The sequence below is a fragment of the Xiphophorus couchianus genome, chromosome 9 (genome assembly GCF_001444195.1).
Source record: "Xiphophorus couchianus chromosome 9, X_couchianus-1.0, whole genome shotgun sequence".
Classification (NCBI taxonomy): domain Eukaryota; kingdom Metazoa; phylum Chordata; class Actinopteri; order Cyprinodontiformes; family Poeciliidae; genus Xiphophorus; species Xiphophorus couchianus.
The window spans coordinates 18576768-18590357 of record NC_040236.1 but is presented as its reverse complement, the minus strand read 5'-3'; the positions used below and the strand labels follow the sequence as shown (position 1 = coordinate 18590357).

The 13590-nt window shown below is 42.4% G+C and overlaps 1 protein-coding gene across 1 annotated transcript; it reads left to right on the top strand.

Annotated features, from left to right (window-relative positions):
- Positions 1-715: 715 nt before the first annotated feature.
- Positions 716-13321, top strand: il12rb2 (interleukin 12 receptor, beta 2a). Its single transcript, XM_028028889.1, has 16 exons — positions 716-880; positions 1144-1273; positions 2485-2751; positions 3194-3317; positions 3409-3596; positions 3779-3924; positions 4929-5073; positions 7075-7145; positions 8710-8914; positions 9012-9188; positions 10071-10172; positions 10306-10452; positions 10842-10973; positions 11204-11300; positions 12219-12306; positions 12399-13321. The coding sequence occupies exons 2-16, from the start codon at positions 1210-1212 to the stop codon at positions 12858-12860; spliced, it is 2415 nt and encodes an 804-aa protein (XP_027884690.1). The 5' UTR covers positions 716-880; positions 1144-1209; the 3' UTR covers positions 12861-13321.
- Positions 13322-13590: the final 269 nt, after the last annotated feature.

Sequence of the window (13590 nt, the reverse complement as noted above, 5' to 3'; positions counted from 1 at the left end):
ATCGCATTTTCACCTGGGTAACCCGACAAATAGAGTCTGCACGCTTTCTCTCCATGTAGAAGTTTGATCCCTGATGTTGCTTTTCAATTGACCTCAAGTTCTGAACTACGGCTGTGTAGTTGAGGTGCAGATTTTGAGGGAAAGTCCCAGACTGCACCACATGGGCATGTGTTTGTGAAAGCCACAGACATGGGCTGGGTGGAAAATGTGAGAACGCAGGTTTGATACATTGAAAAATGTGAAGTAAATAGAAATGCTAAGGGAGAATGTGAGCCACTTTAGTTGCCTGAATGACTTGCGCTTGAGCAGAAATACACACAGTGTATCAGATCATAAAGCAAAAAATTTTAACAATTTAGCAATAATTAATTTAGTAAATACTATAAAAAAAAATTGACTAAAACGATAAAAGCAAAAACTGGAGTTTTCAAATAGTTATTTAACTTATTAAAAGTTGAAAGCTAAACTAGCAAAAAATGTGAAAAACAACAACAACAATAATAATAATAATAATAATAATAATAATAATAATAATAATAATAATAATAATAATAATAATTCCCTCTAAACCTCTAAATATCTACTTCACTGTGGAGGAATACCAGCCCATTCCTATTAGCGGAATAGTTTTATGAAGTGCTGTCGATGTTCAGGCTGGGTGTGCTCAGAGTGTGTCGTCACTGATGAACTGTCTCACACACACACACACACACACCCCATTTGGCTGAAGTTTGTCACTTCAGCAGAGGCAGCGCGCAGTCTCCCCGCGGTGAAGCTCTGAGTGAAGAAGATGCGTGGAAACAGACGCGATCACGGATAAAGCCTCAAACCGCTGACAGAGGCGCTGAACGTGGCCAGGACGCTGGGATGCGAGTCGCTGGTGAGTTCTGGGGACGGATCCCACCCCTCCGTTTATCGCACCTTTCTTTTAACATAACACTGTCGCTGCATTTATGATTCCACATTAAAGATATGTTTACAATAAACATAAAACAAGTACACCATCAAAATGGAATCCTTTTAGGTCTAAGTGGTTGCCATAACTTTCCTTTGCCTCACATGTTTAGAACCGTTCGTGCCATAAATGTCTTTGGGCTTGTGCGCCCGTTTTTATTGTTCTCTTTTCTGCTATGTGTTTTTAAGAGGAACTAACAGGATCGGCGGCGATGTAAGACTCATACATGCCGTTTCTGGTGACTTACGTCGACGATGTTCCTCTCATGGTCTGTTACGGTCGTCGCGGTTGCCTTGCTGGTCGTGCAGCAGTGCGCAGGTAAACCCCGTATACGCATGGTAAACATAACTCAACAGTCTGGGGCGTCTCATCTCAATAAATAAAAAAACATTACACTTATATAAAGAGTTCATAAATTTATGGTTCAAACTTTTACATTTGTAATTTGAGTTTTAATGCAAAAAAAAAAAAATGATGGTCTCCTCAGTCATTGGGAAGATTGCTGTGTTACCTTTTAGACAGCTATTGACACCTCCACAAGGAGGCCAAGCCAAAAGGTCATTGTGAATGAAAGCTGTCTGTTCACAGAGTGTTGTTTCCAAGCATATAGATGGAAAGTTTAGTGGAAGAAGAAAAAGGTACAAAAATAACAAAACCACCGTAAACAGACATTGCATCGATCCTATTTAGTTTGAGAGGTACTCTATGTTTGGTGTCAGAGTTTACATTTCACACACACACACACAAACACCCTGGGACTTGGTGCCTTGCACAAGGGCACATCAACATGTGACTGAAGGAAGACAGACTTTCCAATTTCAAGACAACTGCTCTACCTGCTGTGACACAATAACACCACCAAACAGAGACGTAGCGATGACATGGGAGGAAACTGTCAAATGTAGGCAGATATGAACAAGATGTAAAATATAGTTACCTGGGCTAAGTGGATTTTTCTTTTCTAAAGAAAGTAAATTTTGCATTTGATTAAAAAAATTAAGAACCCCAGATTGTGGCGAGGGAGAGCTGAGAGAAAGAAGTTACCAACGCCTGATTTTATTTTATTTTTAATCAAGTCCAGAATTAGCGCTGTCCATTGGGAAAATGTTGATCCTTTCCTCGACTGACAAGCTTTTTGGAGATGTTGCTTTTATGTTCCACCTGGACGTGACACTTTCCAACACTGACAAAAGTACAAATACTTTGTAGACCTAAAAACCCACCTGCCACTATAGAGTCAAGAGGAAGACGTAAAACTGTAGAGCCAACAGCGCAGACGAGCTGAAGGTTGCCATCAAAGCGGTTTGGGCTTCCTGAACAGAGCCACAGGCCACTCCGCATTAATACAGTAATTCATGCAAAAGAAACCCCGAGCACAGTCAGACTAAAAGACATTCTAATTTCTTGAGACGCGCCTGATGTGCAATAGAAGGTGAATATTTCACCAGGGTTCTTCTGATGTGTCCAAAACGTAGAAGTGCGTCCATTCTCCAGAGTCCTGAGGAAATAACGAGCCTCCCTGCTTGCAGGTGAGGGGACGTCCTGTGTGCTGTGGTCCAGTGCTGGAGCCGTGGTGCAGCGAGGCTCCGGCTTTGTGGTGTACTGCACCTTCCTCCCCAGATGTAGGACCCAGAGATCCATGTACATCGACAGCCGCATCACATCCACACACGAACGGCTCAACGACACAACCATATTCCTGAGGGTGGAGAACATTACGGAGAAGAGGACATACAGCTGTTCGTCCGACTGCCACCCACCGCTGGACGCCTGTGGACTGGACATCTTAGCTGGATGTACGTGGGGCGTTTTATTTGGCTGAGATGAGTTTCTTGATGAAGCAGTTTTATTGCACATGACACAGCTGAGTTTGTTTCCTGTTTACATTTAATCTTCTCTGGAAGAACCGCAGAACATGTTCACATAAAGCTTTCCTGACTTACACTGGGATTAACTTTAGTAAGCTGTTAAAAAAAAAAAGCTTGTTCTGCTTTCTCTTTGCTGCTTGGTGACACACAGTTCATAACAAACCATTAGGAGATTTTTTTTGTTTTCTGGCTGAAGTAGGGTGGCTGTTTGTTTTCACACATGCAACCAGACAGTTTGATCATTGAACATTGAAACAGAGAAAAATGATTCTATTAGTCATAAATTTGTGGGGTTTTTTGTTTTTTTAACTACATCTGGTTCTGTAAGGATATCCATTCACAAGCAATGTTTGTCTCCTTTCCTCTCCAGACCCACCAGATAAGCCTAAAAACATCTCATGCATCTACAAGATCCTCAAAAATGATACCGGGAGTGTGAATTGCTCCTGGGACAGAGGAAGGGACACTCACCTTGACAACAGCTTCGTGGTGTGGTGAGAACGCTCTCTTCCCACATTATTCTGCTTGTAAAAGTTAGAGCTGTGCAGATGTTTTTGAACTGAAACTTTGCTCTGTGGGCTGCAGGGTTGGAACTTCAAGTGGAAACCAAACGGGACAGCTGGTGTGGAACGTGTACCGCAAGGGGACTGAGTCGACGTCTGCCTGTTTCACTTTGCCCAGATCTGTCCAGCTCATGTCGGTGCAGATTCAAGCCCTGAACTCCCTGGGTTCTGTTGAATCCTCCATCGTCAGCTACAACCTCAGTGACATCGGTAAGACTTTGAGCGCTTGTTGTTAAGGTACGGCTCTGCACAGATGAATCCACAGCGCGTCTAGTCACCAGCAATCGTTTCCAATCACTCATTCCTCAACCCCCTTTGCACCATAATCCTGTAAATCTTGCTATTACTTTTCGATCATAACACGTCCCATTACTTTGTTCTGATCCGAGCAGTGATGCCATCAACGCCCGTTATTGATCAAGTCGAGTGCTCTTCCAGGAACTGCACCATCAAAGTGGAACAGCCTGCTTGGACTCCGCATCTGCAGGTCCAGTACCAAGACAAGCGCCAGCGGGACTGGACAACTTATCCAGACTCTGTAAGAAGTTTTAAGTCCCCCAACCCTCGACTCTCTGAAAGCTTTTCGGGGGGGATTTTGAGTGAGGCGCAGAAATTGCAAAAGGCAATTTCAGGTCTTTGAATATGTTTGGCTGCTGAACTTGTCTTGCTCTGAGCTTCTGCTGATTCAGAGTTGGAGGCAGAGATGAGTCTCTCGGTCGACGTGTGAAGAAGTGAATTTGAGATGACTCACCTGTCTCAGGAATAAGCTGAAATTTTGACCTTTCAGGCTCCTTTGTGCGTTTTGCTCATCAACAGAAGCCCATCAAAATCGTATTCAAGTCATTTCAGCTTTTTTTTCTTTTTTTTTGTTGCATCAAGTAAAAAAACAAAACCATGACAGATGAAAAGATGTGATAGTGATAGATAACCACAAAGTAGTGCATAATTATTCAGTGGGAGGAAAATTTTTTATACTCAAAAGTCAAAAATTGTTCATTTGTATTTTTCCACAACAGCTAAAGCTGCGAGTCTTTGTTGGTACATTGCTGTCAGCTCAAGCTCAGTTAGACTGGATGGAGACCAGCCTTGCCACAGTTTGACTATTTGGCTTTGACTAGGCTATTCTAAAACATAAATGTACTTTCACATAAGCAATTGCATTGCGGCTCTGGCTGTATCTTTGGAGTTATTGCCTTCCTGGAAGATGAACTTTCACCCCAACCTCAAGTATTTTCCAGCGTCCAATTGGATTTTATTTTCTCCAGGATTGCCGTGAAGCTATCGTCACGCACCTGCACCTCAACCCTGACCAGCTGTACCAGCATGATGCTGGTACCCTGTGCATTTTCAGGGTATAGATATTTTTGTGGAATGGGTTTCAAAGTGCTCCAAAAGAAAAATCACAGGGTGTTGTTTTACAATCTAACCCTGCTTCGAAGATCTCCTCAAATTCCTTTCTCAAAAAAAGCTAAATGTTTGAAATGTACTTCAGCTGAACTCAAACAGCTGATCAGATACGTTGTGTGCATCGATCGCCTGCAGGCTGGACTGATGACTTCATTCGAGGCCAAGCACGTCTCCTCCTTGGAGCCCTGCAGTGTGTACAATTTCACTGCACGGTCCAGATTCAGCACCGGCCAGTGGAGCGAGTGGAGCTCAGTCATCTCCAGCGCGACTAAAGAAGAGGGTGAGTCTGAAGCCAATATTGATTTAAAGCTCTGCCCATTCTGTCTGCAGGCTAACCTCTCAGGGACTGTATCAATATAGGCCATCAGACAGTGCAGCAGTGCTTCCTAAAGTCTGGGTTTGTGAGGCAGCTATCAGATCACCACTGACTGACAAAAAAGAAGGGTTTTTTTCCGTTTTATCTCGCGAACATATCCGCTCGAGCTGATAAGGTGACCGATGCGCCTCGTCTCTGCTGAGATTTTATTGAATTGGTTTGGGCGAATTTAGTTTTCACTCGCTCTTGCATCAGTTGAGAGTGAAGGAAGCCAGTGAAGAGGAAAGCTATGTTTTATAGGAAATAAAGTGTGTGTTTTGTAGTTCTGATGGCGTGAAGATATGGAGATCTCGCCATAAAAATGCATGAGCTATGAATACGCAGCAGTGACATGTCATCAGTTTCCACTTCCGGAAAAACGCTAACGATGTTGAGTGAGCAGTTATCGAAAACATCAGCTGCACCGGTTTGTGGTGCCTTCCTCTTTTTTATTGATGAGGAAGGTCGTGTTCAGATTTTCACCTTGTGGGGCTGAGTTCATGTTGTTCTCCATCGTTTTTTGTTTTGTTTCCCCCCTGATCCTTCACCGCTAAGGCCAAAATTATTCATACCCCCAGGAGATTTACATATAATTATTTTCATCAAATAAACTATTGTCTTATGGTTGGAAACAAGACGAAGCTCTCCCAAAACATCATTGAAAGTACAAAAGGCTCTGTCGTTAAAAAAAATCTTTGTCATTTTCTATGTTCAAAATTATTTATCCCCTTCTTAGTAATGGCTGGCAAGTCTTTATTCGCTTTTACAGCAATCATGCATGTCTTTGTTGGTATCTTTGACCATTCGTTCTTTGTGAGGAGTTTTGAGGTCGGAAGGCCTCCTTGCCAACACCCTAATCTATAGCTCAGATTTAAACCAGGACTACAACTGGACCACGTTCAAAATGTTAACGTTAGTTGCTAGCTGACCGTTTCCTCGCTTTAGCCGTGTCGTCATCAGGATGAAATGTCCATTGTTGTCCGAGACGAAGTTTCTCTGCAGACGAACGTTGATGTTATTGTTTAGAATCTTTAGATTTAGTCTTTTTTTTAATGCCAGCCCCACTGGGTGAAAAACACCATCAAGTCGTAATGTTACCACCATTGCTTGACCGTAGAGATTGTGTTCTTTGGGTTACATTCATTTTATTTTTACGCCATGTGAAGGACTGCATTATTGCAGCCGAACAAATCTATTTTTGTTTCATTTGATTACTAAACAGAAGGTTAGAAGTCTCCCGAAGACTAAAAGACAAAGTTATTATTTTCTATCAAACAATAAGAACATTGCAGTTTATAGCAGCAACTTTCCAAGAGGATTTGCACCCATCACTGCGCTTCTGTCTGCGCTGTATGCCTGCGGCTTGTTACTCGTGCGTTTCTTACTCTGTAGTTTTTGCAAACGTCTTGTTCATCTCCTGAAAAAATGACCAATAAAAAAAAAAAAACGGCCAAATCGAGTTTGATTGTGCTCGTAACTGCTGGGTTGAATTCTTGCTGAAACTCATTTACAATCTGTCTTTTATATGTGAATGCAGACAGCGCAGCTGAACATAGAGCAGGGTGGAGAGGCGTCAAACACAGCTGCCAACTGTGCGAAAGTATCCCTTCCTGTTTTTGCTGCACAGTCATATACACCTGCTAAAAATAATAATTCATAATAAATTGCCAGACTCAAGAACAGAACTGCGATCAATGTTTTATTGTCGTAACTTGCTGAGCTGCAAATTCGAAAGCATCAGATTGAATTAAAGTTTAATAAAAAAGATTTCTGAGCTTTTCGTCACCAACTAGTGAATGAAACTTATCGAGGAATGTACAAGAAAAGAACGTCTTGTAGATTCATAAGTTTAAAGAGAAACATTTATCCAGTATCTATTAAAAACAGAGAGTTAAAAAAGTAACTTTTTAATGTTTGGTTTTAAAGCTCCTGCCCAACATCTGGATGTGTGGCTCGCTGCTGGCCCCGACTTCAGAACCATGAGAGTCTACTGGGACGTAAGTGTTGAAAACTACCTGTTTTCTAAATATGTTTTCTGATTATTATTAGTACGGTAGTAGTATTTTGAAATGGTGTAGGTAAGTTATTGAACTCCTTAAAAAGCATAGGCCTTTGCACAGATATAACCAAAAAAAAAACGAGGCGAATGTAAGTTTGAACTGAAAACTTGTAGAGACGAGTCCTGAGGTGCTGGATGATTGCAGCTCGACAGGAAAAACTAAAAATCACAGCCTCAGAAAGGTAGATTGGTTGACCCAGTTCCAGGCATGACACATCTTTTTCAAGGACAACGATTTGTTTTAGGCAGCAAAACACACACACATACATAAAATTGCTCTTTGATGTATTTCATTGCAAAGCCTTAAAAAAAACTCCCATGTCTTCAGAACGTTTTCGCATTTTGTTTATGTCACAACAACCAACTTTAATGCTGAATATAGAATATTCTGAATATGCTGAATATTGAATATAACTCTATAATATAGTGGAATATAGAGAAGTAAGCCAATACCAGGAAGCACAGCACGGTTTTCTATAAATAAATAAATCTTAAATATTGTGGCATGCATGTATTTATCGCTCACAGAGTGAAAATAATTTAGAATCACCTCAAAAGGTGGATCTGCATTTCAGTTTATGTCGACTTTCATTGATTGAATTAATTTATATGTGATGAGTTTTATATCAAGGAGAACTATGGCTTTATTTGGTGGTATTTACTAATTGGATCAGCGAAGAGCAATGGAAATCTGTCGTTATTTTTCTAATAATGATAGACCTCCACATCCAGATGTAGGTTATGGACACAAATTGCTTCCAGATACCAAAAAAAATATTGAAAGCCACTGAAAACATTGGAATTTAACCTTAAAAATTGCCACCAATCTTAAGAGATTCATACCCTTTCCCATGACAATGTGAAAATTTTTGTTTTGTCTTGATTAGGTATATTTGTTTTACTACTGCTACTTCATAGAACTTTATGAATCTGTTTTTAATATTCAGAAGGGGGGAAAAAAACATGTTCAGAAGCGTGTGTGCTTTCTGGATGAGGATGCTGTTTCCCCGTCATACATAAAAAGTCCATGTTAGATTTCACTGGAGCCTCATGAGTTTGAGGGTTCTCACATCTCCATTGTTCTCACACTGCTGCATGATCGCGGTGTTGTAACCATGGCAACATTTTCTTTCTGCTTCCCTGCTTTGTTCTGCACAGACTAAAGGTCAAACCTTGACCACATCTTGTGACATCCTCACGCACAGAGAGAGGGAGAGAGAGAGATGAACGCCCTTTCGCCAAATACAGAGTTAAAAACACACACCTAGAGTGTTTTAATGTCACACACACACACACACACACACACTCAGGGGTAACTGAAACCTGACAGTAGACGCACCGCAGTTTCAGTTTACAAGAAAAAGAGGAGCTGAACAGAAATGATGTGTCTTACACACTCATCTTGCGGTTTGGCTGTAAATCCTTGGCGACAGTAATCACTCACCGAGGCAAAGAACGCATTCACCTGCAGAGCTAAAGTTGATGTTTTCCAAACGTTTCAGGAGTCCAACATGTCCGTCTGCAGAGGGAGCATCGTTCAGTATGCCATCAGAGTGAACAGCAACAACCTGACGGTCGTCACGAACGTCAGCGCTGACGTGAAGAGCCGCTCTGTCCCGTTCTGCTCCGACTGCGAAGTGACGGTGCAGGCTGTGAACTCTCAGGGCTCGTCGCCTCCTGCAACCATGACAACGCGCCACACAACAGGTAAAAACCATGAACACCTTGTCGGATCTTCATCTGATGGTTCTGAAACGAGAGCTTCACTTTTATCACATACATTCGTGTGTTTGTGTGTTGTTAGCCAAGCCGATTCTTGACGTTCAAGTAACGGCGGGGAACCACACTGTCGCCATCTCCTGGAGAAAAGCTGAAGCTGCACCCGCCTACTCCGTGGTGGAGTGGTACCCGGAGGGGCACATGTTGGACGAGCTCAGATGGGCCAGACTGGACGGGAATGAAAACTTCGTCACCGTCACGGGTAAGAAGTTAGAGCCGAGTTGCAAAAATCGTATCGGCTGGGTTCAGGCATCATTCTGGCTGGATGTTTCCAGAATAGTTGAACATTTTTCACAAAATTTTCAATGAACTTGGGGTCCAAAATGTTAATGCCTTCTCCTTTCCAAGTTCCAGTTCTGATGTGTGTTTGGAATAAATGTCCTGTTGGCACACCCAGCTGATGTTTTAACCATCTACATGTTGATTTGAATCAGTGGTGTCTTCTTTTGAGCTTGAAAATGATTTTTTATTTTATCGTATCTGCTCAATAGTGAACAAAATGTGCAATAATTTCATGAAACAAACAAAAGAGACTTTTGTACAAGAAGGAAATCGTTGCAGATCCAAAACATACAAAGAGTGTTGCTGTTGAAAGAAAGGCATACTGTTTCCTAATTTTGGGAAGTTGAACGTGGGCTATTTCTTTCAAGATTAAGATAAATGCGGAAGCCTGGCTAATAAATTGCATTATAAATTTTCTTTCAACGTTGTGGTCAAGGGGTGCACAGAGTCATTCAAAAGGCCACAAACGGCCCCCGGGCCTCACTTTGGACACCCCTGCTTTAAAACAGACATGAAATGTTGAAGACAGTTGGTTTTCTTCAATATTTCATTCTCTCTGTGCAACACAGAGGTGCTGCTGGCAGCAAAACAAACCCTCAGAATGATGCTGCCACCGCCATTCTTGACATTTGATATTTTCTCAGGTTTGAAAGTCTCAGCTTGACTCAACCAGCAATTTCTTGTCACGTTAGCCAGATTGCTCTTACTCTGCAGCCTTTTCACTCCACGTTGAACTTCATATTCATATGTTTTTCTTGTTAATAACAGATTCTAAGTGTATATATATTTTTAAAATTTGCAGATATTAATCCATGGGAGTGCTATGAAGGAGCGGTGTATGTTTTCTACAACCAGAGCTCCGTCAGCAGGACCAGCTTTAAACGGATCGCCACGTTGGAAGCAGGTAGGGTTCAACAGCATAACTACGGCTTTTTACGCCCGAGTTTAAAATCTTAGCCGAAATGGTCACACATATTTCGTGTTGGTAATTTTGACCTAATCAACATCTCTGCGCGGCTCTGCCGTGTTGCTTGCAGCTCCAGAAGTGGGTCCGTCGGCCCAAGACAAGGTGGAGGGGAAAAAGGTGACGGTGTCTTGGACGCAGCTTCGCAGGGCACAGCGCAGGGGATGCATCACAAAGTTCACCATCTACCTGCAGAACAGCCGAGGAGACCTGAAGCTTTGTAAGAACCATTTAACTGTAAAGCCTCACTAAAGCAGTCGTGCTGCATTATGCCATTTTACTCGTTTTGTTTCACTTTAATGCTCATGACGAAAGGAGATGCAGCTATCCAGTGAACACTCGCATCTTGTTTTGCCATGTGAAGAGGATGTGGTTAGGGGTAAAAACACTGTGGTGCCAAAGCTTGTCAGAACGCTGCTGCCAGCTGTGTTTATTTAATAACCGCTTCCTATTCATGGTTATCAGTTTTATTAAGTCTGCCAGGCAGGGAAATGTTACTAGAATAAGATTTGAGCATTGGGCTGCAGAAAAACTACAACAAAATATTGGTTTTTGACTGACAGACGCATGAATAGTTTCACGGTGAATGTCTCCTTTTGTCCCAACCAGACTCAGCAAAAGCATCACAGAGGTCGCATCCCATCGAAGGTCTTTCTCCCGATTCCTACAGTTTGTGGATGAGCGCTTCCACTTCGAAAGGAGAAGGTCCTCCCGGTCAGAAGATCAAGTTCTACATCGAGGGTAAGTAGATTTTCCACATTTACCGGCACTCCTTGTGACGACGTGCAACACATTACGATAAATTAAGCTTTTATTCCATTAACAAAGTCTTGCACTGAAAACTTTGAGCATCTTCGTATCGGCCATTTGCATCGTCTGATCATTAAACCGGCTGTGGTGGCAGTTTTGACTCTTCTTGCTGATTTGATTGGCGCACGGTGTAACACTTCATCCTGCTGCTGCTGTTGCAGAAGACGACCATCTCTCCCCTGTGCTGATGTGCGTGTTCGTCACCGTGATGGTGCTGTTTACTCTGTGTCTGTGGAAGAGCTCAGCAGTAAAGCACAGGTATGTATGTGACCCCCTGGGGCTTAGCAGCACCACACAATGCAGTTGCACATGCAGCAGCTTGCTGCAGGTTCTAAAATGACAGAATGACATTTTGTCATTTTAGAAAGAGCAATTCTAATGTATCTGTACACAAAGTATCATATTTTTGAGAAGTGATCCTTCTTATTATAGCCCATTGACTCAATCTTTAGGTTTATCTGGGGTTGAGTAATAAATCAATAACAATAGCATTATACATCACAATAGACACATAATCAATATCAGTGGATATGTCTGACAGAATATTCAATGATTTTAATGAACTCCCAACCACAACCACACAGCACTCTGGGGGATGTAGGCATGTATATCTATCTGTCTGTCCGTCCATCCGTCCATCACTCACTCACTCACTCACTCACTCACTCACTCACTCACTCACTCACTCACTCACTCACTCACTCACTCACTCGCTCACTCACTCACTCGCTCACTCACTCACTCACTCGCTCACTCACTCGCTCACTCACTCACTCACTCACTCACTCACTCACTCTTTGGTTACTTAGCAACAACCTGTTGAGTAACTGACGCAGCAGCAGTTTCAGGTTTTTCCTTTAAATTGCTTAAAAATAAACAACATGGAGTGAAAACTGTGGATGAACCAAAGCAAGAAACTAATCAATAATTATCCATATCAACCGATATGAAATGCTTATGCTGTAATATGTTTTTCAGCCATTTTGTCAGCTCTAGGTTTATCCAAAGAGTTTCAATTAAATTCCAGTCAGCACTCTGGAAAGGTCTCTCCAAACTCTTAAAATTAGCTGGATGTAAAGAATACTTTCAATCTAAATCTAGGGGTATGATTAATTTCAAGCTACATTGCATGAATGACTTCCGAGAACTGCTGGTTAACAGTTTTCCATATCTCAGGTTCAAAGAGATTTTCCAGTGTCTGATGCCTGATGTTGTGCCAGACCCTGCAAACAGCAAGTGGGCAAAAGAGTGCACCAAAGACAAGGTAAAAATGTAGAAAACTTTAACGGATCAACCACTGGTCGAACCCGCCACAGTTCCGATTTGACCCTCTTCGTCCTCCTCCTCTCCGTTCAGGGCAAGATGAACCTGCATCTCCCGTCCCACAACTCCAGTTTCACTGACCCAGAAGAAGAGACCATCCTGGTGGACGTGGAGGAGCTCTGCAGGCGGATGGGGGACTCCTCCTCGCCCCGGAGCGACCGCTCGGCGTTCCCTCCCAAGAGCTGCGAGGGCCAAGAGACCGAGCTGTCGGCTCTGCTCTATCCTCCTCTGACCACCTACATCAAAAGCCTCTCGCACGACTCGGACAGCTCCGGCCACACACAGACCTCCCTGGACACGAACATGACCGTCGACTACATCTCGTCCCACGGGCAGGACAATCTGGACAACTCCGACCAGGAGGATGAGGAGGAGTTTCCAGGGATGCAGTTTTTCCCCAGCCTCAGCATCCTCATGGAGCCCGTGGGGTTTGGAGGGAAGCTGACCTTGGACGCAGTGAAAATCGACTGCGGTGACTTCTTTCAGAATGCTTAGAGCGACACGCCGAGCCTCTCCAAATTGAACTCTCATCCGAGATGTGCATGAACTACCTCCTTTGCTTTTAGAAATCACAAAGAACTGCCTCTCTGCAAGCTAAGCTTTCAGTTCAGCAGAAATCCTCTCTGGCATTACAGTTGTTTTCCAATGGAACGTCTATGGACACACTAAGCATAACTAAAAGGAAGAGACAAGAGGAATTTTACTAACGTTTAATCTCGAAAAGGCAGATTTGACTTCTCTTAGTAGGAGACGGTATCATAACGGCATCATCGTCCATCATGAACTTTAGGATCTACGCCTATTCTTCCTGTTACATGCGCAGATGTAACAGCTTCTATTTAAAAAAGTCTACATGTTTTTTTTATATATACTGCTGTATATTAATTGCTACGCTCTTCATTCTACCTCAATGTGGATGCAAATTTGATCAAATTAAAACCGAATCCTTTGTTCGATTTGTCTGACTAAAATTATTGTGAACACAGTGAAACTTTTGGAAGTTTTTAAGATTTTCATTCAGGTTCCAGAGCCGAATATAGAACACACACACACACACACACACACTGCAAAAACACAAAAGTATTTTTGGTCTAGTTTCTAGTGCAAATATCTTGAATACACTTGAAATAAAACAGAACTAAATCACAGTTGTGCTGAAAGTAACTTTTCAGCACAATATAGCAGCTTGTTTTAAGTCAATCATTTCTTAATACTGAAAAAAAAG